Source organism: Chiloscyllium plagiosum, unplaced genomic scaffold (assembly GCF_037043375.1).
Source record: "Chiloscyllium plagiosum isolate Xiang-an unplaced genomic scaffold, Cpla_swu_hap1 HiC_scaffold_12, whole genome shotgun sequence".
Classification (NCBI taxonomy): Eukaryota; Metazoa; Chordata; class Chondrichthyes; order Orectolobiformes; family Hemiscylliidae; genus Chiloscyllium; species Chiloscyllium plagiosum.
This window is the reverse complement of record NW_028270150.1, coordinates 65347720-65374527: the sequence shown is the minus strand read 5'-3', so window position 1 is coordinate 65374527 and position 26808 is coordinate 65347720. Positions and strand designations below refer to the sequence as shown.

Genomic DNA, 26808 nt, shown 5'->3' with positions numbered 1-26808 from the left:
TTAAATTATGTCCCAGGATACTAAAACCCTTTGAGTTTGAATTTATTGTTTTGCCAACATTTAACCAATGAGACGATCCAATGTTGGGGCTATAAAAATGTAGGCATTTTGAAAATTGCAGAGAGCGCGACTGCCATCAGGAGAGACCCAAGAAATTAGGAAACACTCTCTATCAAAAGGTACCTTTTCATATGAAACATACTCGCAGTAAAAAGAAAGACGACCCAGGGAAATCTTTAGCCGAAAGAAGACAGACACCGAAGACAACAGCGGCTGTGTGGTTTTGAAATTAAGTTCATGTAATTTGAATGTGTGTTATTGGAACAGCATATTGTTAAAGAGTTGGAGTCAGATAATAAGCGGTTAAGAGAAAGGGGGGCTTAGAGTTGTGAATAGTTATTCTTTAGTGTTCACTTTTAGAGTTAAAAAATAAATTGATATTATTTTCTTTAAATAGTGGAATTTGGGATATCTCCAGCACTCATATTTTAACAGATTACGTGGCGAGGTGAGCTTTTCTGGGTGTTTGGTTTACTTTACAGAGAGGTTCACTGCCATGTCATAACAATTGTGTTTGGTCATGAGTTGATTCCATTCATTAGGTCATGATTACAATCAGTATCTATTTAATTCAAAATTTTCTTCAAATTTTGTAACTACCACCACAGAGATCAACTGGGATTAAAATAATTTACAGGTAGTTCTCCTATAACAATGTTGTTGTGGTGCAGCGAAACCTCTCATAAATGAAAAAGTGGGGCCTATGGGAAAAGTGGAGTTGAGGCAGACCAGCAAAAACAAAACACTCACAATCGCTCAAGAATCACCCAAAAGTCTAATGCAAAGTATACCACAGGCTGAATGAAAGTTTTAAATCATATTTATTAACAAAACAAAAAAGAAAATTTCACATAGTACATGTAAAAAAAAATGTAAGAAAGCTGCTCTCTATATAGTACTTCTCACAGAAAGCTGCTCTGTCAGCAGCTGACGTCGGTATGTGTAGAATGGTGTTGACATCACGAGTGCGTAGGCTGAAGCATATGAACTGAACCCTGCCAGAATTGCGCTATTGCCAAGAGGTAAGCGTTCTCCAAAATACTGTTCCCTAGTTCTTCAGCAATGTTATAATCAAATCGTGCTGCTGAAATGTGCATTATCCCAGAACTACCTGCCTTGATTACATCAAAAAAATATAATGTAAATATGTTGTGATATTGTCTAAAACCTCAATCCTAAAAGCCTTTTCAAGCCGTAAGCATGTCCTGTGCTTTTAATCAATATGCTCAGGGAATAGTGTTTAGAATAGTTCCATAAAAACTACTGCTCAAAATGAAGCAATAATTTGAGTAATAAGACTACCTAATCAATATTCCAATGCTATCTAAACTTCAATTTTAGGATATATACAATAAAAAAGGCACTCACTTGTTTGAAGGTAGCAGTTCTCTTCTTGTTGTGTTGTATTCACTATGACGTAAGCAAATGCAAGTTATTGATCACTCGACTACAGGATATATATATGCACATGGGCCAATTTTTAAATTACTAAAAACAGCGAAGCTTTTACGCAAGTTTAATCAAACAATATAGCGTGTTATTATCAGACAAACACAGCAATCCAGAAGCTGTGTGTTAAAATCTCATTACGGTAAGTTATAAAAATTAATAAATTGCCACTTCTGACATTAGCAAAATTACTGCAACATATTACCAATACAAAAAATAACATAATTAGCTCCAAAATAATCATTCCCTGGTAAGATCAATCACTCATGAAGGTGACTTCTATTTTCAGGATATCTAGGCAAGAGTAATTTATGAAAGCTTGCTTAGGTGAGCAACATCCCAGGAATAAACAAAAAAATTACACTGGCAAAACTAAGCAGACACATCAGGGATAATGAAATTATATAAAATGGGCTCCCCAGTATAAGAACAAAGTTTCACAACCATTTCAAGACATCTTGAATTTCCTCAAGAAGCCCTAGAAACATTGAAGTCAACAAGAATGAGCAGGAAAACTCTACTAGTTGGACTCATACCAAGCACAAAGGAAGATGTTGATGATTGTTGGAATCCAATCATCTCAGTCCCGCTACATCAATACAGGAGTTCCTCAGGATAGTTTTTGAGGCACAAACATCTTCATCTGCTTCATCAATAGCATTCCTCCACGATAAAGTCAGAAGTGGGAATGTTTACAGATGACTTTACAATGTTTAGCACCATTTTCAGTCTTCGAATACACACTTATATGTGGCAAGGGATGAACAACATCAAGGTTCGGGCTAACAAGTGCCAAACATATGCTGGACAAAGGCCATCCTGACACTCAACGGCAATACAACTGCTGAATCCTCCACTGTCAAAATCTTCGGAATCTGAACCAGACTAGCCATATAAGTAAAGTGGTTACAAAAACACAGATTAGAGGCTAGGCTAATAATTTAGTTTTTGACTTCCAAAAAGGCATCTATAGGTATGTACCAGAAGTGTGATGGAAAATTCTCCAATTGCTTGGGCTTCTCTGGATTTTCTAACAAGATGCTTGTTAGAAGCCCATTTGATTGACATCCTATTCATCGTCATCAGCATTCACTTTCTTCACCGCTGCCACAGTGGCAAATGTATGTACCATACAAAAGCTGGAATGTAGTAGCTCAGTGAGGCTTCTTCTATAACCAAATCTGCAACCCTCTAACATGTACAAGGGCATAATGGGTAGCAAATGCTTAGCAGCATCACTACTCGTAAAGTTCAAGCCATCCTGACTTGGAACTGTATTAACATTTCCTCACTTTTACTGGTCAAAATCTTGCAACTTCCTCCCTAATGGAACTGTACATCGTAGCTCACCACCAGATTCTCAAGGGAATTTAGAGATGGATAATAAATACTGGACCAACAAGCGATTCCCATATCCTGTGAGAAAATGTTTTAAAAATTGTTATGTATTTATTTCTCTATTATTTTTTTCTTTAAAAGTATTTGTTGCTGTAGTGTTTAACATTGTTAGTTACAATCCTATTTTTACAAAATCAAAATCAACATTAAACCTGTACTAATATACAACACAAAAATTAAATGTTAGACATTTGTACCAGCTACTTACTTATGTCCTCATCCTCCTGGTTGGGATCATTAACAGTCATGTAAACCATCTTCTCTCGTGATATTCTGCCTACACTGCCCTGGTCCAGTAGGCCAACTGTATGATCATTATCGGGTTCACTTTCACCAATATCCACAGTTCCACCTTAAATTGCAGTAAAGAAAAGGTTAACAGCACTGCAACATTAAAAAGTACATCAAAATCCAGCAATTCCTACTCTTCTAATTTTTCCCATATCACCCCATTTCCTCAGCTTATAAAGACTTCTTATTGTTGCAATAGTTTTCTCAGACTCAAAACAAGTGAAATTTCACAGAAATAACACAAGGCACGGTTGCAGACTGTAGGAATCTGCTAGTGCAGAAACTCCTGTATAGATTAAAAAGTCTTGCAATTTCACCATTGTGGATATTTGAAGTACAGACACTTATTGACAACATGCTTCCGACGGAACAATGGGAGTGAGTATACAAAAGCAAGGACAAATAGGGCAGGCCAAAAACTAAATTTTCTGAAATTTACATTCTTGGGAATACCTTACTTCATTTCTATTTTCTTGATAGAAAGCTTGAATTTGAGTGTAACATTCCAAGGGGAAATAAGAGGGGCAGTAGATTCCGTGCTTGTAACAATCCAAGTTCTACACAGACACCAAACTTTCACTGTGCAAAAATGATCTAAGAAAGCATGTAAAAACACATATATTGGACTCTTAGTAACCTATTTCTTAGTTACTCACATAACACAAGGCCACAACCATTACACAAAAGCCAAGAAATTAGTTGAGTTAACAATTTTGCCGAAAGTCACCTAGTTCAACCACAGAATATGGTCGTAACTCACACTCTCCATCCTAATTGTTTATCAGTTTTTAAGTAAACCATTGAAAAAAAAACTTACATAGCAGTATTACACCTAATTACTCACCTAAATCATCATCTCCATCATCTGCTTTGAAAATGTAAACTTTAATGACTTCAGAACAAGCACCATCTGTTTTTAAACGATCGCCCTGTGCCGATAGGCCACTTTCAATTTTTAGTTCACTATTTCCTTCATGTCCAATCTTTCCTCCATCATCATCCACTTTTTAAAATAAAAAGTGTACAATTTACTATTAATTGTATCACATTATATAGCAAAAAATATTTTGACATGCTTCTTGCAAACCATTTAGTTTTTAGGAAAGTGCTGATCAGACTCCTTTGAGCTATATTAGCAAATATGTTTTCCACTAAAAATTTACATACAGAACAGAATTATATGTGGGAAAACACAGCTAAACAGAAGTTCGCTGTTACCATTTAAATTTTGCTAGATGAAACTACTATTTAATTAGCAAAACTGAAAATACTAATAAAAAAAAATACTACACAGTTAAGACAAGCTAAAACAAAATTTAAAATGTATAGCACGGTTGAGGTTCTGGACAGTGAAACAGAATAATCAGGAAATGTTAACATATTTCTCTACTCAAGATAATTGGGACAGTTAGCTCCAAGGACTGAAAACTGATAATATAACTACTAGACTGTGCTATGAACTATAACCAGATACTGAGTGAATCTATGAAGATGCTTTCTCAACAACTCAACCACACAGTATGTTCCCTTGCATGATTTTTTTAAAAAAGATGGTTTACATGAATCTGTCCAGGATGCATGCAGAGAATATTGAATATACTTAAAAACTAATCTTCAGGCTCAACAACTCAGTTGGGAAATATACACTATTAAACTGCTGAGACAAAAGGATATAAAAAGTGATAGCTTTGGATATTAACAATAGTTGAAATGAAAAATACAGAAAAAATAAATTCTGCAGCATTTAAGTACCTAAGCAAGAATTTTGGGCCTGAATATCTGCACCAGGTTTTAAAAAACACAGTTGGTTGACTGTTCTGATCTCTTAAGTATGTGTTATTTTGCTTCACTACCCTATCACAATGATTCTTGCAAATGAGCAATGGGTAAAGCTTTGAAGGAACAGGACAGCGCAAGATTTCAATAAATGAAGTAATAGATCAGACAACATTTTTAACAAGAGCCAATTTCTCACACTCTAAATACATATTGATAAAGAAAGCTAATCCTCAAGTAAATTTATACAAATGAACACAACTGGTTAATTTAAAACGAAATTATTCATTTTGATAACAATTAAGCATAGAGGCTTGTATTATAAAATTAAGCTTTGATCGTCTGACATTCATTTAGGTTGTTGACACTCATTGTTCAGCCTCCCGCACAAAAAAAAGATAAAAGTTAAGTCCTAGGTACGAATGATACCTCAGAAACCCTGTCCCAGCAGAGGGTGTCAAGGAATCAAAAACAATATAAAGACTCATTTAAGGAGCTCCAGAATAGCTCAATAACATTTGTCTAAATAGGTGAGCACCACTACATAACATGAGCTGACAATCTTCTCATCCAGACTTTAGTGTGACTACTGAATCAAGGATACACCATTGATTGTTAACATCAAGATGCAATTTAATGCAAATTTCAGGACTTGAAAAAAAACTAAGATGGAAACAATTAAACCGTTATTTACTGAATACAAGGTCTCTAAAAAATCATTAGGATGGAGGAGTAGCTAAAAGAAGTAACTCAAAGATTTGTAGCAATATTTGCTCACCTGCAACACTGAGTCTGATTTTGGAGATAGAAGCCACAGCGGCTTAGTAAGGTAATCTATAATTATAAACTTAAACTCTCTATAATAAATTCAATTTATTCTTCCCGCATTTTAGTCATAAGTTGCAAGTGTTTCAGCCTCCATGTCTCCTATACAATATATGATTTGGTACATTGGTGAAACCGAGCAGAAGCTATGGCAATGGATTAATGGGCACCACACAACAATCAACAGACAGGAGTGTTCCCTCCCAGTTGGGGAACACTTCAGCGGTCCAGGACATTTGACCTCGGACCTTCGGGTGACCGTCCTCCAAGGCAGACTTCAGGACAAGCAGCAGTGAAAAGTGGCTGAGCAGAGGCTGATAGCTAAGTTCAGTACCCATAGGGAGGGCCTCAACCGGGACCTTGGGTTCATGTCACACTATAGGTGACCACCATTGCACTGTATACACACACACACACACATCTATACAGAGAGACCCTCACACACTCCTACCGACACACAGACTCCCACATGCACCCTCTCACACATATATATAGGTGAATTTGTACTTGCAGAGTTACATTGTACTTTGCTCAAAAACTGCATGAATCCATGCAAGACTCTGTTAACTCATTTTTTAGATTAGAATCAGTCTAAACAGTATGGCACGGACAACAGCACACAGGAGGCTTACCACCTTCAACATATTATCTGGGCTGACACCAATTGTTAAGGTTAACCTGAGAATGTAACTTTTAAAAAAAGCTTTGTGATTTACATATGAAAGAAGTGAAACTAACATGGTCACTCTAACAGATGAGAGACTTAACAAACAATCAAGGTATTTTTCAATGTATAATTTCAGTTACATCACACTGTAAACATTTGCTATAAATTCTGTCTGTACACAAGTCTTACAATTGTGTACTCCACAACCACCTGACTAAGGAGCAATCCTCTGAAAGTTAGTGCTTTCAATTAAACCTGTTGGACCATAACCTGGTGTTGTGTGATTTTTTAAACTATACACAATATATAATATGCTGAACAATTAATTCAGCTACTTTTCAGAGATACAAGAATAAAGTCCATTAATATTTCATTTTCCATGTGCCAAAGGCCTACCTCTCTCGTCACTTACAGGAAATCATTAAATAATCCTCACTGGTGTCTTTATTTCCTACTGGAGCCTCAATGGTGACTGGAACGGTCTCTCGATTCTGAACATGTAAACTCCGTGTGTCTATCTCAGTCTCTGTAGCAGGATCGGCCACTAGAACTTCTTCAACGTCAGGTGACAAGGTGCCTGTGACTATTTCAGCCTCTGTGACAGCAACTTGCTCAACAGTAGCCATATCAGACACATCTTCGCTTGTCAGGACATGTTCTGATACACAAATGGTCTCTGAGTTGATGTCGGAAGCCAAAACATCTTCAGGGACTGTAGTCAAGGTTTCCTCTGTGGCAACATCAGTGTCCAGTACTTGTTCAGGTACAATAATGGTTTCTGGCTCCTCAATAATATCAGGGCAGTGAACATCTTCAGCAACAATATCTTCAGCGACAACATCTTCAATGACATCCTGTATTACAACAGAGTCTGTATCACCAGAGACAAAGTGGGGACCAGAATTGATAGCAGAATCGACAAAGACAGTCTCTTGAACTTCTACGAGAATATGATGTCCATCAATGTGTTCTGAAGTCACTTCTTGAACTATAAAAATTAAGGGAAATGTTTACTTTCACAACATTATATTTGACATGGAAAAAAAGTACAATAAAAAATGCAGTTTATTTAGTTAACCTCTATATACTCACTACAATTATCAGCTAAAAGAAGTAGATTGTTATCAACCGTTATTACTATTGCCTTTCATAGATTTTTCACAGCATTGTTTTTAGACTAGGAATACATTTATTTCCCTCTAGTACAGAATTCATGATAATCTGTTACAATATCCTTGACCACTCTAATTTTCAGTACTTTTCACATTATTAAAACATTTCAGAAAGTGATCGTTGAGGTGCAGTATTCAGAAATATAGAACCCTTGGAACACAGTTAGATATCAGTAATTCATACTTCAAGTACCATCTCGGTAAAGTTCCTTGAAGATACTTTTAAACTGTTACTGTCATTTTTTTTAATTAATAAAAAGTGTCCTGTAGATACATGTCCTATGAACTGTAAACATTTTGATTTTAAAAGTAAATACAAAATTAAACAGATTACTACTGGTGCAGTATTTGGAACAAAGGCCTCCAAGTAAGTTTTCTGAATTTTAGCAACTTTCAGAACAAAGAAAAAAATCCATAATACATTTACCTTAATTTCTTACTTCAAAAATCATAAAAACTCCATGAGTGCAACAGTGAAACATACCAGAGTAATTTGAAATTGGATAGTAGATATTAGCACATTAATATTGACAAACATATTAATACAGAAGAACAGTCTAAAGTGGGCAAGTGGTTCAATTTTAATAAAAACTAAAAAAAAATTGAAAATTATCTTGCCTCACAAAACTTCAGTTCTTGACACCTATTACATAATCCCACTGTTATCCTAATATAAGGTTACTTAAATCAATCAAAGCAAAACAAAGGTTTAGATTTGGAGATAAAAGTAAATTTCTACATTTTACTGATTGAATAATTTAAAACTGATAAACAATTAAAATGGGCTATAAACAAAAATTGATACAGAAAAATCTTTAAAATATAAAGCTATATTTTTATTGACCTAACACAAGAGTAATTAACTTCCTGAAGAAGGGCTAATGCCCAAAACGTCGATTCTCCTGTTCCCTAGATGCTGCCTGACCTGCTGCGCTTCTCCAGCAACACATTTCCATCTCTGATCTCCAGCATCTGCAGACCTCATTTTCTAATTAACTTCACACCTGATACACAGTACAAATGAATCAACTTTAAAGCAAAAAAAAATTACATTTTTTAAGCTTAGGTCTCCTATAAAGCAATTCTGAAATCAGTAAAGGGTGGTAAGCTAACAAAATAATACGTTGAAAGTGTCTCCAGCAAAACAAAACCAATATTTCCTCCTGCATAAGTTATCTGATCAGTTTACTTTTCAAAATTATAAAGAGATTATATATTTCATCTAAAGCTTATTTTTAGTAGGATTGGGCTTTTCACATTGCTCAGTATTCTGATTTGGCTGGAAACTAATCAGAAGAATGCAAAGTCTATCCTTCCAACTTAATGCCCCCTTTATATTGCTTCCATTGTGCATGACCTATGTGTTTAAATGTGCTAAACTTTAAACTTATCTGCGATAATGCACATTTCATTGATGTGAATTTGCTATAACAAGATTGAGGAATTGGGAGCACTGTTTCTACAGTGCAAATTTTTATAGCGTGTATTGGTTATAATGCAATTCTGGCACCATTAGTTTCAACAGTGCTGATATCATGTGATTTTCTTATAACCTGGGGTTGCACGAGAGCAGAACTACCGCGTTATAGCAGAACTGACGGTACGATGTTAACAGATTGATACTTTCTGGTTTTCTGAGTACTCTGTATGCAACTTACAGGAGACATTAATCTGAATGCTGTGGTCAGGAGGGAAGAAAAGATGCTCACTGCTGACTTCAAAGAAAACCCTGCTGAAAGATCTTGTGATCTGCGGTGAGACCTTTACTTGGTGTCACCCCGCAATTGATTGTTCCATTATTTAATGGAGATTTCCAGCTTGGAGGCACAGTGTTACTATCCAAGTAGCCAATTACATTAAAGAATTTTCAATTACTTAGAGATGGTACTAAAATAAAATTACTTTTAAAAAATACATTAAATAGAGCAATGTTCTACAGAATGTTAAATTAAAGTATCAGAGAAAATAACTTGTTAAATTAAAGAATGCAACTAATTCTAATGTAAATATTAAACAACACTCCAACATAAAATTATTTTTAAGGACAGATCTGTTTTACTTGTTAATCAGACCATAGTTTAAAACTTTAATTGAATAAATCATACTTTTATAACGATTTTTAATAATGATGTGAGAGTGGAAATGAGGAAAATTCTCATTTGACCAACTGATTTAATTAATTATTGGTTCTACAGGTTGGAGGATCGCTAGTGCAACCGGTGATGGACCAGTGGACGACAGGCTGCAACTTCATGATTTCTGTGTTAATGTGCACACGGCAAACATTCTGGTGTTAAACCCTCGCTGTAACATTTAAGCCATGATTCCACCTGTGAAGATACAGTTAATTGTTTGCAGAACCGAGATTAAACTCACAAGTTTCCATGGGCTGATAGTATAACAGCAACAAAATCCAGAACTGTTAAAGGGAAAACAAAAATTCTCTCTACTCCTTTCATGCCTGAGCTGTCTAACATCCTTGGACAGAAAGAAACTGGAGCACAGCACCTCAAATTTCTACAGTATTTATGCTGGACAAACATCACTGCAGGCAAGACAAGGAGAGATTTGGAGGGATCACCAAGTGTTTGGTCAAGTTCATTAGGTTTTTTGAAAGATATCTTTGAGAAAAGCTAGAGGCTTAAACCTTGCCTTTAAACATTCAGACTAAAATGTAATGCTGAATTATAGAACACGTTTGCTAAACACGAGAAAATAAGACAGGCTGGAAGGCTCAGAAAAAGGGGGAACTCAAGGTATGCAAAAGGTAAAAACATCTGTGCTCACCAAGTGATAACAGGATGCTCTAAGGCAATTAAGAACATTTGTCTTAGCATCAGTGAATCTGTGTAAACAGGATACCAAGTGATAACACTCACGGCTATTCCCTTGTGAAATTAATGAAAGTGTTTGATTCTGACCATGAAACGAAATTCAGTACTATCAAAAGCCTTGTAATTGATGGTCAATTCTGTCAATTATAATGAATTCTTTTTACCCTTGCAAGCTGGGCAGACACAGAAAGAAAAACATTTTTGCTATTACAAGACCCTGACTTGAGAGTTCAAAAGGACACTAGAGAGAGAGAGAGACCATTTTAATGCTAAGGCTGTTGAAGCCATTGAAAAGTCATTACTTACCTGCTATGGATTGAACTTAATTGCATTTTAGGACTTGGCGATGATATTGAGTAACCATTATCGGTTATTAAATACAAGCTCTGTAAAAGGTAATATTCGTGAAGCTTTAACTTACTTGCTGTTCTTGCAGACCACTCTACAGACCTTACAGACTGCCCAACTGTCAATTCTAACTAATCAGATATTATGTCTTATTTGAATCTGAATCACAGCGCTGAAAAGAAAGCATGTTTAATTCAAAGACAAATGAATCAGTTTAAATGCAACTTTACATAACATCTCAGTCTCAGGTACAGAATGATTCAGCGCTTAAAAAGCAGGAGTCTGCTCCTAGCTTAGAAATTATTCTCGGCCTAATATTGAAGAGATTCTGGCATAATGTGTCAGGAAGCCATTTTATTGTCAAAAGTTTGTCCTCCTTGATTCCTGAAGAAGAGCTCATGCCCGAAATGTCGATTCTCCTGTTCCTTGGATGCTGCTTGACCTGCTGTGCTTTTCCAGCAACACATTTCCAGCTCCTTGCTAAGAAGCCATTTTGTAAACAATGGTATCTGACATGTGAGCTGCGCTCTCCAATTAGCTCAGACTGGTACCTCTTTAATGATAGGAGTTTATCTTGCGAGCAAGCGCCTAACTTGGCTGAGTATGTTTTTCCCACCTGATGTATGGCTTAGGGTCTGTACAAGTGATTAGGTGAGCGTACACAGATCTATCAATTAACTTCTTTATGAATTGTTTTTCCACTGTTATCTGTCTAATTAAGAATGTGCAATGTTTTTGTAAACTTGTTTGTATAAAGGAAGCCACTTTGTATCAATACATCGGAGTAGCCTGCTGGGGCACTTGAAAAGCTGGCACCCTATTCTCCTAGGTTATTAGAACTTAGTTAGTTTAGCTTACAGGTATCAGTGTTATGTTGTAACAGTGTTGCTATTGGTAAATAAAGGGGATGACTAAAATTAAACTAAACTGTCTGTAAGAGGTTTTTTATTCCAAACAGTCCGGGACGAAACAAGAAAGAAAGGCTGACAGGTCTGAGTCCATAAAGGATTCCCTGGGCCGTCTCAAATCTGTAATTTAACATCTTGAATGAAAGAAATGAAAAATTCGAGGAGTAGGATGAATGGGAAGAGTGTAGTTGTAACAGCTGCCAGTAGGGGTAATAAGTAAGATGAAGTGTGCAATAAGCCAGAGAAGTAACTTTTGAGGAAGGAAGAAGAACTGTGGTTTGTAACAGTGTAAGAGATTACAATGTTGAGATTGAGAAAGCACTGAGGCATTTAAGCACACGAATAAGGATTTTGGGCGAGCTGGAAGTCAACATAGGACAGTAAAACAAATGTACAGAATACGCATTTGAAATAACAAGCACTTGGATGTAATAATCACAATTTATCAGAGAAAGAAATGTATGTCTATCATTGGGATATATTATAGCATATGAAATGGAAAAGGAAATTCTTGACCAGAGTGTTTCATTAGGAGACAATACTGCTTTCCATTTTGGCAAAATTCTAGACCAACTCATAACAATTTCTGGCATCAGTTGGAGCAGTTTTGATATCAAACCAAGGTCGCTCAGTTCCATTATTGTGGTGATTGGAACAAGGTTATCCAGGTGGATCTCATGGAATACGAGTTCTCTGACTGGCCCAGGTTAGCAACCCCAATCAGAAAGTCCTGGCTGACAGGTATAAAACAGGCATCTTAGGGATTCTACTCAATCTAGGGATTGGCTCTGAGGGAACTGGATCAGTGTCAAGGACACCCACGTGTAAATAAAGGGTGACTTGGTGGCAGGATATTTGCTCTGTGAAGTTATTTCAGTGTTTATGAAAAAACAGTATGCTCCTAAAGAAAATTTGCTTGCAACAGTCACCTTTGAGTTGGGGTAAGCACTTCTGGCATCATGACATTTTTTGGGAAGTTGACTTGTTTGATCTGTTGACTTGTTGACTTGAAGAGTGGCCCCAGAATGTGAAAAGAACGTGTTTTTCTTTCTGGGCAAATGACATTGGCAATGAAAAGCAACAATTGCAGATCCACAGTCTTTCAAGGAGCCTAACTTTCCCTTAGGCACCAGATACTAAAACCTTTCAACAGTTGATGCAATTAGTTAAGGAATATTATGATCCCAAGCTTGCTCTAATTCTGAGACACTATTGGCTTTGGATGTAAGCTTGCTCACTGAGCTAGGAGGTTCATTTTCAGACATTTTGTCACCATACTAGGTAACATCATCAGTGAAGCACTGGTGATATGGCCTGCTTTGTGTGTTTAGGTTTCCTTGGGTTGGTGATGTGATTTCGTGTGGTGATGTTCTTTTCCTCAGGGGTGGTAAATGGGATTCAGATCAATGTGTAAAACAGCAGCTAATGAACTTGAAAGACACGATACAGGCAACAAGCAAAACTAATGTCATTTACAAAATACCTTGCAAGAACCGTAACAAAAACTACATTAGACAAACAGGCAGAAATCTAGCCACTAGGATACATGAACATCAACTAGCCACATAAAGACATGGCCCACTCTCACTCGTATCTTTACATACAGATGAGGAAGGATACTATTTCGACTGGGACAACACATCTATCCTAGGTCAAGCCAAACAGACATGCACAAGAATTTCTAGAAGGATGGCATTCCAACCCAAACAAACTATCAACAAACACATTGACTTGGATCCCATTTACAACCCCCTGAGAAAAAGAACAGGAAATGACATCACCAACCCAAGAATCCCTAAACACACAAATAAAAAGCAGGCCATATCACTAGTGCTTCACTGGAGGCTCACTGATGATGTTACCTAGTATGGTGACGAAATGTCTGAAAATGAAGTTTCCAGCTCAGCGAGCAAACTTACATCCAGAACCTCAACTGGAGCTAGAAATCTTCTCAAAACTTGCTATTGGCTTTATTTGGCAGTTCAAGAACTTGGGGAATCCTTATGCGGATTTTTGACAAAGTTAGTATGACTGGCTGAGGCATATGATTTTGGGTTAACCCTGAGATGAGATGAGGAGAAACCGTTTGGTACTTGGGATTAATGACTTAACCATATAAGTGTCAACTAGCTGAAGCCCAACTGGATTTCAAACAGGCAATACAACTGGCTTTGTCATTAGAAAATGTGACAAGAGGAGCAGGAGCTACAGGGCATCCCGATGGAAGTGGACACCCTGACCTGTCTGACTGAGCTTGGGGAACACCACTTGAGTGTAGGCAACTGCATAGCCTCATGCAGGACATATCCTGAGCAGAGGGATGGCAATCAGCACACAGTAAAACCCCAAAACAAAGCCGTGCCTCGGCCAAATAGCTAAAGTGTTCTTCAGAGTCCAGACTGGCAAGCTATTGTAGTTGCTGCCAGTATGTGGGCTTGAGACAGCAAAGGAATCCTACAAGGTCTGACTTGAGTAAAAGAACTCATAGGCTGATATCCAAGAGAATACACACCCTGGAAAGTTCACCTACATCAGGTTTGGAACAGTTAAAATGATTAGCAACAGCCTATTCAGAACTTATCAAAGTAAGTGCTTGGTTACCTGGTCCCCTGAGTCTAACAGAGGTTGATACTGGCACAGCTGAATTAACGATCACAAAACAGTCTTTAACAAGATCCACTCTGGACTCCAACCTTTACGTTCACATACCAGACCTCAGATAGCCTGAGAATGTACACCGGGGAACTGTGACCAATTAAAGGTATGACTTTGGTTTCAGTCTCCTTTGAGAAGCGGTTGATGCAGTTAACACTAATTGTAGTAAAAGGCTCAGGCCCAAATTTGATGGGGTGGAATTGGTTCAGAAAGATTCACTTGATTGGCTCAAATGGCTGCCTTAGCAAAGTTCTAATTAAATACCCAGAGATTTTTCAAGAAGGTCTAGGGACTATCAAAAGGGGTCAAGGCCACCCTCTGACCAGGAACCAGTTTCAATATTCTGCAAATTCCACGTAGTGCCATTTGCTTTACGTGCAAAAGTAGAGACAGAAATCAGGAGGCTTGAAAGCAAAGGAACCATCAAACCAGTACAGTCTATGGAATGGGCAGCACTCACCGTACTGATTATGAATCCTGACTAGCCGGTTTGCCTTTGTGGGAATTTTAAGCAAACGATAAACTGCTTCTTGCAGCTGGATAAATACCAAATCCCACACAGAGGCTTGTACACAAAACTGGGGGGAATGGGTGTCCTTAATGAAGCTGGACGTGAGCCACGCGTATCTGAGGTTGCAACACTGTATGCCACAATTAATACACAAGGGTTTGTACCTGTATATAAGACTGCAATTGGGGGTATCATCAGCCTGCACCCTTTTTCAGAGGACGACGGAGAACATTTTACAAATCTGAACAGGTCGTCATTTATCTGGATGATGTGCTAATAACCAAGAATGCCAATAAGAGCACTTGGAGAACTTGGACATAGTCCTTAAGACATTTCTCCCTGGTGGATGTACACTTCAGAAGCGAAAAATGTGCGTTCCAGACACCCAAGCGACCTTCTTGGGCAACAGAGTTTACAAGACCAGGTTTCACCCATTGCCCTCACTTTATCCTTCAATCAAAAGGTGCCCAGGCTCCCATATCTGTTCCAGAGCTTAGGTCTTTCCTTGGTTCAGTGAACTATTATGGAAAATGCATACGTAACCTGGCCCCTTTCTATCTGCTATTGAAAAGGTCAGCCTTAGAAATGGTCACGTAGCCAAGAAGTAAAGTTTAGAGAAGTGAAAAGCAGCTATCACTGTCTAAAGTCTTAGCCCACTATGATTCCAAGTGAGATGTTATTCTGACATGCAATACCTCCCCATATGGTATCAGCATAGTGTTGGCTCACAAATGGCCCAACTGAGAGAAACGCCTAATAACATTCGCTTCCCAGACTTTGGCTGATGCCGAACACAAATATGGTCATCTTTGGTGTGACAAAGTTCCACCAATACTTTTACAGATATAAATTTGTATTGGTAAAATTCCACAAACCCCTTCTAGGGCTACTTAAAAAAGTCAAGGCCGTGTCATCTATAGGTTCTGGTTGAATTCAATGGGGGGCCTTTACTCGAAGGGCATGTAATTACAATTTGGAACACAATCCAGAAGGCCAAGTGACAAATGCGGATACCATGACTTGCCTCCCACTGACAGGCACACCACTGGTGGTGCCTACCCTTCCAGTCACCAATTACCACATCCAACTGTGGACACAAGATAATTCCTTCCTGTCAAAATAAAACAGCTGTAGTGATAGAGGAAACAGAAAGGCCATCACAACCAGAATTGAAACCTTTCATGGACGCAGTAAGACCAGATCACTGTTGAGGACGGCATATTACAATGGGGAGCAAGAGTGATTGTCCTGAGTGAAGGCTGCCGCCAGATACTGACTGAATTCCTCCAAAGACATCCAGGGGAAGCCTGTGACCAGCGGTGTGCTGCAAAAAATCGGTGCTGGGTCCATTGCTATTTGTCATTTATATAAATGATTTGGATGTGAATAGAGCAGGTACTGTTAATAAGTTTGCAGGTGACACCAAAACTGGTGGTGCAGTGAACAGCGAAGAAGGTTAGCCCAGAGTACAAGACCTTGATCAGGTGGGCAAATGTGCCAGAGTCGTAGATGGAGGTTAATCTAGATAAACATTGCATTTTGGTAGAGCAAATCAGGGCATGACTAACACACTTAATGGTAAGGTCCTGCAGACAAAATTCCACCAATACTTTTATAGATGTAAATTTGCAATAGTAACAGACTACAAACCCCTTCTAGGGCTACTTAAAAAAAAATCAAGGCCTTGCAAAGAGACCGTGGAGTGCATGTTTATTGTTCCTCGGAAGTGAAGTGTCTGGTTGAGGGGGTAGTGAAGGTGGCATTTGGCACACTTGCCTTTATTGGTCAGCATAAGAGTTGGGAGGATATGTTGCAGCTGTACAGGACATTAGTTGGGCCACTTTTGGAATACTGTGTACAATTCTGCTCTCCTTGCTGGAAGGAGCAGGTTGCAAAACTTACAAGGGTTCAGTAAAGATTTACAAGGTTGTTGCCAGGGTTAGAGCTATAGGGAGAGGCTGAATAGGCTGGGGCTATTTTTCATGAAGTGTCAGAGATTGAGATGTGACCTCATAGAAGTTTATAAAATAATGAGGGGCATGGAAAGGGTGAATAGTGAAGGTCTTTTCCCTAGGGTAGGGGAGTCTAAAACTAGAGGGCATAGGTTTAAGGTGAGCTTTTCATGAAAAGGATGTCTTAGTCATGAAATACTGGCCTCCATGAAATTATTTCAGTTACGAAGGAACCAAATGCTGCATTGTTTGTCCACGGGTTCTCAAATTAGTGACATACAGAAGTTCACAACTGGGAAACAGTTCTCGTAAATAATCACTTAATGCCAATGTGACAATATTATCCCAAGATATCATCTTCGCTCCAATTAAATTATTCCATCAGGAAAGAGATATTTTTCTGATACAATGGGGGAAAAAATGCTGTGTTCAATGGGGCAAGAATGGAGCTGGATCGGATAGAATAGAGCCAGTCCAGATAGAATGGAGCCAAGGGTTGGTAGGGACAAAACAGTAGCTAAAAAATGAAACATCCTGGCACAGTCAAGACATATTCTGTCAAACAGATCCCATTCTTGCTTGATTGAAAAAAAAACTGTCCTTCTGACAGGTGTCTGGTAGAAAGTACAATTAAGAACCAGGTTTCAGAAGACAGCTGAAACACCAATTAAAAGGAATGGGGAGTTATGGAAAGACACTGACAGCTAATATTCAAGGTAATTCCAAGGTCTTCCAAAGACACATCAGTAATAAAAGGACAGTTGAAAGGACAGGCTGATTAAAAATCCAAAAAATAAAAGGGGATTTACACATGGAATCAGGGCAAAGCTGAGGTACTCAATGAATAAATTGCATCTATCTTTACCAAGAAAACAGGTCCTACCCAGGTGCTGGGGACAGAGGAAGAAATTCAGTCACGAGAGGAGTTCAACTTTGGTAAGGAGGTGGTCTTAAACGGTCTGTTCTTAAGTGGAAACTGTGGAGGCATTGGTTATTCTTAAGTCTTCCTTAAATTCAGGAGGGATGTCAGAGGATTGGAGAGTAGCAAACACTATGTCCTTGTTTAAAAATGGTTTCAGGGATTCCAGAAATGACATATCAATCATTTTAACTTCAGTTGAGGGGAAATCTCTAAAAACAGTAAATCAGGATAAATGAATAGTCATATAAATAAGTGTAGGTTAATTAAGAAAATCCAGCATGGGTCTCTTCAGGGAAAATCATGCTTTACTAACTTGCTGGAATTTTAAAAATGTGTAACAGAGAGGATTGATGGGAGAAAGCTGTTGACGTAGCATATATGGATTCCAAGAGCTATTGGATACCATGCTGCACAACAGACCCGTGAGAAAAATTTGAGCTCATGGGATAAAAGCAGCAGCAATGTAAACACAAAATTAGCTGAGTGATAGAAAACAGAGAGTAATGGTTCGGGGATTTTGTTTGGGCTGGAGGAAAGTTTATAGTGGAGTTCGCTGAGGGTTGGTATTGGGACCCTTGCTTTTCACGACATATTAGTGATCTAAACCATGGTGTTTACGGGGGACATTTTAAAAGGTTGCAGATCATATAAAATTGTTAATATTGTAAATGTGGAGAGACAGTATAAAATAAAAACTATGCTAGAGGGTATGTAGAAGAAGACCTGAGTGTAAACATGCACAAATCATTAACAAGATATTACAGATCTAGTAACGTACAATGAGATCAGATTACTATCAGGTCTCTTGTTTAAGAATCCTGTAGGAGGTAATAATCACAACATAGTAGAATTTCAAATTCAGTTTGAGTAGAAGCAACTTGAGTCTCAAACCAGTGTCCTCAACTTACACAAGGACAATTCCAATGGCATGAAGATATTATTATCTAAAGCAGAGTGGAAAGGTCAGTGAATGAGCAGTATAAGACCATATATTTCATTATGCTAAGCAAAAATATATTTCAATCAACAAGAAGAACTCAATGAGAAGGATGGACAACCCATGATTAACAATGGCGGTCAAGAAGAGTATCCAGTCAAAATAAAAGGCATACAAAGGAGCAAAATCTAATGTTAGGCCAGACAATTGGGAATTTGTTTTTAAAAAGAACAAGCAGCAGATGACTGAACAATTAATAAAGAGGGGAAAAACTGATAACAAAAAGACATTGACAAGAAATATCAAAACATGGCAAATGTTTCTAATTATATATAAAACAAAAGTAGCTAAAGTGAACGTGGGATACTTAGAGGATGTAACTGGGAAATTAGTTACAGATAACAGGGAGATGGCAGATAATTTAAACATTTAAATAACTGAAATACTTTGCATCGGCCTTCATAGTGAAGGACACTATAAACATCCCAAAGATAACAGATAAGTAAGGTGCTAATGAGAAGAAATTGAGTTTTTTCAGGAAATGCGTTTGCCATTCAAGAGATTCATTAGGTTGATTTCTGGGTTGAAATGGCTGACTTATCAAGAATGGCTAAACAAGTTAGGTCTTTATTTATTACAGTTTAAAGGAATGTGGGGTAACCTGAGAAAAATAGACAAGATTGTGAGGGGAAATGAGTGGAATTCTCTACCTCAGTAAATTGTGATGGTGAGATTACTGCAAGTATTTAAAAGAAGAGGTTGATAGATCTTTGAAATATCAGGAATTAAGGGCTGCAATGGGATGGCACGGAGGAGGAGTTGGGGTCTGGAGGTCAGCCATGATCTCGTTGAATGGTGGGAGGACTTAAGGGGCCAAATGGCCTACTCCTGCTCCTATTTCTTATGTTCTTATTGAAGATGGCAGGACTGGTGGACAGCAGTAAACAAAGCATACAGTATTCTAGCTTTGTTTATAACAGAGAGTACAAAATCAAGAAGGTTATCCTAAACTTGTACAAGATGCTAGTTGAACCGCAGCTAGAGTACTGCTGACAGTTCTACACTTCAGTAAAGAATTACATATACTAGGCTGAGTGCAGAAGAGATGTACAAGAATGATTTCAGGAATGAACTCAGAAGATCGATTTGAAGAATTTGGGACTGTATTCCTCAGAGCAGGCTAAATGAGATTTGACTAGAAGAAAATGAGGACTGCAGATGCCGGAGATCAGAGCTGAAAAATGTGTTGCTGGAAAAGTGCAGCAGGTCAGGCAGCATCAAAGGAGCAGGAGAATTGACGTTTCGGGCATAAAAACCTTCTTCGGCAATGAGGAGGGTGTGCCAAGCAGGCTAAGATAAAAGGTAGGGAGGAGGGACTTGGGGGAGGGGCGTTGGGAATGCAATAGGTGGAAGGAGGTTAAGGTGAGGGTGATAGGTCGGAGAGGGGGTGGGGGCGGAGAGGTCGGGAAGAAGATTGTAGGTCAAGAAGGCGGTGCTGAGTCCGAGAGTTGGGACTGAGAAAAGGTGGGGGAAGGGGAATTGAGGAAGCTGGAGAAATCAGCATTCATCACTTGTGGTTGGAGGGTTCCTAGGCGGAAGATGAGGCCCTCTTCCTCCAGGCGTCGTGTTGCCATGATCTGGCGATGGAGGAGGCCAAGGACCTGCATGTCCTTGGTGGAGTGGGAGGGGGAGTTAAAGTGTTCAGCCACAGGGTGGTTGGATTGGTTGGTGCAGGTGTCCCAGAGGTGTTCTCTGAAACGTTCCACAAATATATGTCTCCCCAACGTATATGAGGCCACATCGGGTGCAGCAGATGCAGTGTGTGGAGGTGCAGGTGAATTTGTGACGGATATGGAAGGATCCCTTGGGGCCTTGGAGAGAAGTGAGGGAGGTGGTGTGGGCGCAAGTTCTGCATTTCTTGCAGATGCAGGGGAAGGTGCCGGGAGTGGAGGTTGGGTGGTGGGGGGTGTGGACCTGACGAGGGAGTCGCGGAGGGAGTGGTTCAATTGAGGCTTGAAAGATGCCATTAGATTATTATTTTAACTGAAACAATATGCAGGGTCAATTGGCACTAAGTCATAATGCTTATTCAGAGGGCAAATGCAGACACAATGGGTTGAATGGTCTCTTTTTGCACTCTGGCGATTTTGATCGCACATCAACTCGACTGTTTCCATATTTATCATGGATTTCAGCTCTATGAAAATGACAAGCGCTCGCTTGTCAAGTCTTCAATATTTCTGGGATGCAATGTCAAGTCTACATTAAAATGACAGATGAAGTTCTGAGAAAAGTTATATTTACAGATAGATTTCTGGTGACAAAAATTAGCACACTGCGATTGAAATCTTACTCCAAGCGGATACACCAACCAATTACATATGATGCAAGAAATCAATTAAAGAAACAGCTAATTTTTCATGTGCAGATTACCTGGTTTCTTTCTATTGTTTTTGATAAGGAAAGAGATCTAGTTCGGCCCTTGTTTTCTTAAAATGAGTAGTTAAACAAAAAAAAAGGTTTTGAAAGTCAAAACTAAAGTCAAGGAACTGTATTTCTAAGAGAAATTAAAGATCTTTGCAGACTTCTGAACAAACAACCTCAAAGAAGAATTCTCAGACAAAAGATCACTTTTCCTTCTCAAACAAGTATTTTTTTCTTATTCTTGTTATCTTACATTATGGTTAACATTGTTACTGGTTACTTTTAGCACATGTAACTGAACTGATCATGAGTATTCCTTTGTTGCCTATTAAGAATTTGTTTCTGAATATTCTAATAGAAATGCACAATGATTGGTGAAGAGGAAATGAAAAAAAGTGTCAATTTTCAGGTTGAGACATTCTCAAATGCAAACTCTTAAGTTATATCCTTTGATCGAAGAGGAAGCAATGTAATTAATTCTAAACAGGTTTGAGAACTGTATCTAAAAAATGCAAATCTGGATATGGATATTTGAAAGACGTGGAGCAGTTATCTGTGTCCTAATGGCCAAAGTAATCTTGCCACTGAAAATCCAAATTATACCATTCATAATACAAAATGGGGTTTCGATTACCTGTGTTATCAAATATCACCTTGGGCTCCTGTTGCTGCAGTTCAAGCCTTCCTACATCTTCATCCATGGTCTACAAATTTCATTAATCACTGCTAAATCTGTTAAAGGAACCAAGAATCTTTAAGGAGTCAATCATGACTTGCATACAAATATGATTTGTTTCTCACAATATCCTTTCACAGATAGGATAAAAGAAGTTTACGATCAATGGGGATCAATCCCAAAGGCTCAATTAGCTACAGGGCTTTATTCATAATTTGAATCATGACATACAAAGCAGTGGTAATGTTAATGCAAGTTAAATGCTATAGACTTGCTTGGAGGCTATTAAACAAAAACTACATATAAATTTCTTACCATCTTTAAACTACCAGAAATTTCAAATAATTAAATATTAATGACCATAGAATATTAAAATGTATTGCTAGAACAGATTTATTCAGGGTACACTGTATCTGAATTTGGCAGATTGCAAAAACTGGTGCAATGTACAGTTTTTTTGACTATGCTATTTTAATGACTATGTAGCAATCTATATGACCTACACACTTAGCAAAATTTCTGCTGACCTTGGAATATTTTTCATGATAATATCAGAGACATTAAAATAAATAAAAGCTTTAAATAGGATAATACTAAATGTTCACTTCAATAAATTTCTGAACAAGCAATGACTTGTCACTTTTTCAAAGAGAGTAAAAGCAAAATGCTATTGAGGCAATAGCTAATTGTTGAGCGTTACCCTGAGATAATCTTCAATCTGAAATCTACTCTGGATTATTTTAAAATTACAAGCAGTCTTGAGGTGCCAGTTTTCAGTGATTGTTTTTAGATGTTTAGAGAAATCTCGATTATCCAAAGGCCATGGGTAAGCAGTATTTTGTTTAGTTAATTGAATTCCAGATAACTGAATGCCGGATAACATAGTTTAGCCGAGGATCGGGACCTTGCAATCTTGCCAGATAATCCGATATTCAGATAATTGAATGCCGGATAATAGAGGTTCCTCTACACAAGCCATGCATACTTGAATTACCTACCATTAAGAACATTTCTTCAGTGGGTAGAGAACTAGATCACTGGCTGTGGCACGCTTATCCAGGCATAGATAAATGAAGGAGTCACCTGTTAGAAGAAAATAAAGTCCAATTCAATTTTGCCATATACTTTCATCTTTCAAAATCTATGAATTTAGTGTTCCCATGTAATAGAGGTTTCATCAGAGGGGAATGAAAGACTGAACTGGACATTCTTCATAACATTACAAAGTAATACTAAATAAAAACTAAGAATTGCAGGTGCTGTAAATCAGAAATAAAAACAGAAGTTGCTAGCAAATCAAAGTTGACGTTTTTGGTCCGGTGGCCCTTCCTCAGAATCCTGAAGTTGCTAGGAAGGGTCACTGGACCCAAAATGTTAACTTTGATTGTTCTTCACAGATGCCACCAGGTCTGGTGAGCTTTCCAAGAAATGTCCATTTTTATTACAAAGTGACATCTCGACATGAACCTTGATCAGATAGTGACTGTTGTTCTCCTGAAAATAGAGTGGAACTGAAAAGATGTAGTAATTGTCTCCCACTGTTTCCTACCTATGCGTCAACAAAATATACTTAATTGGTTCAAAAGCACTCCATTCCTCTGAGTGCTAAATGGATGCACTCTTTGTTTGTTAGTCACTTTTTATAAAAGACTTTTCTATTCAAACTGCTTGAATGTATTATGACATACCTCCTTGGCCATTACATCTTAAGGTGGGAGTTGATTCAGATCTCATAGTGTTCCTATCTCTAGTCTATCACTGGAAGTCTAAACATGAAGCATTGGACACTTTGGCAATGGTGGAATGCGAAACTCTTACTCGATATAAATTAGAACCGTAACCCTGTACCTTAGACCACTCAGCTATGCTAGTGGGCAAGAAAACGTATTTTTAATCAACCCATTTAGACATATTTCCATACCAGATGGCACCTGATTCTGGACTTTCCACTTGGAGGGAGAACACTTCCACTACACCACAAAAAGCAGAAAAATTAAAAATAATTAGGCTATTTGGATATGTTACAACATACCTCTGTGACAGCAGGGACTTCAACTCAGATCTTAAGGCCTAGGGGTAGGGACCTGACTCTTGCTTTATGTGCTCAGTGTCCTTAATCAAAATTGCACAACACTTGTGTATCCTTAACCCCATAATTAGCCAACCATTAGCAATGAAGATATTAAAAGTATGTATCAAACTCTTTACTTTTTCCTCATTGATAATTGAGAGGGCAGCATGGTAGCTCAGCTTCTGCCTCACGCTGCCAGGGAATCAAATTCAATTCCAGACTTGGACGTGAATCTGTGTGGAGTTTGCAAGCTCTCCCCGTAGCTGTGAGGATTTCCCTCTGGTCTCTGGGCCTCCCACAGTCCAAAGATGTGCAGGTTAGGTGCATTGGTCATAGTAAATTTCCCCAGAGTGTCCAAGGAAGTGCAGGCTAGTTGGATGAGTCAGGGAAAATGTGCGATTATGGGGATATGGTGGTGGCACTTCTGTGGGTTAAATGCTCAAAGGATTGGTGAAGACCCCATGGGCCAAATGGCCTCTTTCTGCACTCAACGGATTCTATTATTGCAGACAACTAGATTATTCACATGCTGTCAGAATGTATAAGAAAGCCTGTACTTTTATTCAGGTAAAAGCCCACTTGCCAACTAAATGCCTAATAAATGTGAATCTGCTGCCAACATCAACCAAATAAATAAAGCATTGACCAACAATCACCCAAGCTTGCAAATACTACTCTTTAAATGTTGTAAACTGGTGAGACACTTCACAAATTTCTATTTTATGCACCCTTACCTGACTTACTTGTGATCTTGTAAGTGCAGCTTCTTTACAGTTTGAGATACTCAGTTGCCATAGTAAGGATTTATAAAAATGTATATTTTAATATGAGGTTGTATTGATAGGCAGGGTTGGGGGGGGGGGGGGGGGGACTTAAAAGGAGAGGGCCAGGGTTGCACTCTCAACAGCCACTCCTTATTGCCACTTGCTGGCTGATTTGCTCCCAGATTGGGCTAAATGGAGGAACCCTCCACCCCCTAAACCTAGCCAGGAGACACACCGGTTTTCCCATCAGATAACCAGCCACATTTCTCATCTGCAATCAGGCTGGTTTCAAGTTGATGTCCTTAAATGCCTGTTATTTGACCAATTAGGGGTCTGAATTTGTGGCAAGTTGTGAAGTTCACCCATAGACTTTCTTGTCCACCACTTAACTTTGTTTTTGAGGTCAAGAACCTTTTTTGGAGAATTGGGTGTTTTGAAGGGCATTATGGTGGATATGTCCCCAGGGCCCAATGGTATTTACAGTAGAAAAGTGTGGTGCGGGAAAAGTGCAGCAGGTCAGGCAGCATCCGAGAAGCAAGCGAATTGACGCTTTGGACATGAGCCCATCAGAAATGTGGGGGTGGGGCTGAGAGATAAATAGGCATCGGCAGTGGGGCTGGGGGGAAAAGGTAGCTGGGAAAAATGATAGGTAGATGCAGGTTAGGGTGATGGTGATAGGTCGGAGCGGAGGGTGGAGCAGATAGGTGGGAAGAAAAGATGGACAGGTAGGACAGTTCAAGTAGGGCAGTGCTGAGTTGGAGGGTTGGGTGCAAGAGGAGGTGGGCGAGGGGAGGTGTGAAATCGACATTGATGCCATGTGGTTGGAAGGTCCGCCCACTCCTATTTATCTCTCAGACCCATTCCCATGACCTCACATTCCTGACAAAGGGCTTATATCTGAAACGTTGATTCTCCTGCTCCTTGGATGCTGCCTGACCTGCTGTGCTTTTACAGTGCCACACTTTTCAACTCTGACTCTCCAGCATCTGCAGTTCTCACTTTCTCCAAACAGTATCTACCCCAAGTTATTGAAAAGGAGATTGCTAGAGCCTGGACCAAGATCTCTGTATTCTCATTAGCCGCTGGAGGGGTCTGGGAGGACTGGCGAGTAGCTAACGTCATTCCATATTCAAGCTGGGAAATAGTTGTAAAGCTATTGGAAAGAATTTTTTAGGATGGAGTTTACATGTTTTTGAAAAAGCATGGCCTAATTAAGACCAATCAGGGCAGGTCATAGTCTTATTAACTTGACTGAATTTTTTGAAGAGGTGACAAAGGTGATTAATGAGGGTAGAGCAGTGGATGTTGTCTACATGGATTTTAGTAAGGCTTATAACAAGGTCCTTTGGCTCGTCCAAATTAAGATGCCTGGGATCCACGGTGTCTTGGGTGCGTAGATTCAGAATTAGCTTGCCCATAGAAGGCAGAGGATAGCGATGGAACGTTGTTTTTCAGGCTGGAGATCTGTGACTAGGGGTGTTTTGCAGGGATCCGTACTGGGACATCTACTGTTTGTAATATATATATATAAGTGACTTGGATGAAAATATAGATGGATGGGTTAGTAAGTTTGCAGATGATACAAAGATCTGTAGAGTTATGCATAGTGTAGAAGCTTGTCAAAGGATACAGCGGGATATAGATCAGTTGTAGATGTGGGCGGAAAAACGGCAGATGGAGCTTTTGTAAATGTGAGGTGCTGAATTTTAGGAGATCAAATATTAAGAAAAAGTATATAGTTAGTGGCAGGACCCTGAACAGCATTGATGTACAGACTGATGTTAGGGTTCAACTCCATAGCTCCCTGAAACCGGGAACACAAGTAGGTATAGTGAAGAAGACATATGGCACGTTTGCCTTTATTGTTAGGGAACTGAGTACAAGAGTCATGTTGTGGCTTTATAAAACTTTGGTTAGGCCATAGGTAGAGTACTGTGTTCAATTTTGGTCACCAGAAAAGATGTGGGGGCTTTGGAGAGTGCGCAGAAGAGGTTTACCAGGATGCTGCCTCGATTAAAAGGGTATGAACTATAAGAAGAGGCAAGAAAAATTCAGGTTGTTTTCTCTGGAGCAGCAGAGATTGAGGGAAGGCTTGATAGAAGTCTATAAAATTATGAGATGCATGAATATGGTTGACAGTCTGAATCTTTTTTCCCCCAGAGTTGAAA

General features: G+C 38.7%; 1 protein-coding gene across 2 annotated transcripts in view; it reads right to left on the bottom strand.

The window, feature by feature from the left end:
• The window catches only part of LOC122555088 (zinc finger X-chromosomal protein-like), a 52286-nt gene that overhangs the window by 15080 nt on the left and 10398 nt on the right, over positions 1 to 26808 (bottom strand). For both annotated transcript variants that reach the window (XM_043700762.2, XM_043700763.2), the window contains exons 2-7: positions 22804 to 22888; positions 21764 to 21861; positions 6879 to 7454; positions 4043 to 4201; positions 3116 to 3259; positions 1429 to 1470 (exon numbers count right to left, since the gene is read on the bottom strand). In XM_043700762.2, coding sequence (XP_043556697.1) covers positions 1429 to 1470; positions 3116 to 3259; positions 4043 to 4201; positions 6879 to 7454; positions 21764 to 21830 — 988 coding nt within the window. In that variant the 5' untranslated portion in view covers positions 21831 to 21861; positions 22804 to 22888. The remainder of the gene's footprint in view (positions 1 to 1428; positions 1471 to 3115; positions 3260 to 4042; positions 4202 to 6878; positions 7455 to 21763; positions 21862 to 22803; positions 22889 to 26808) is intronic.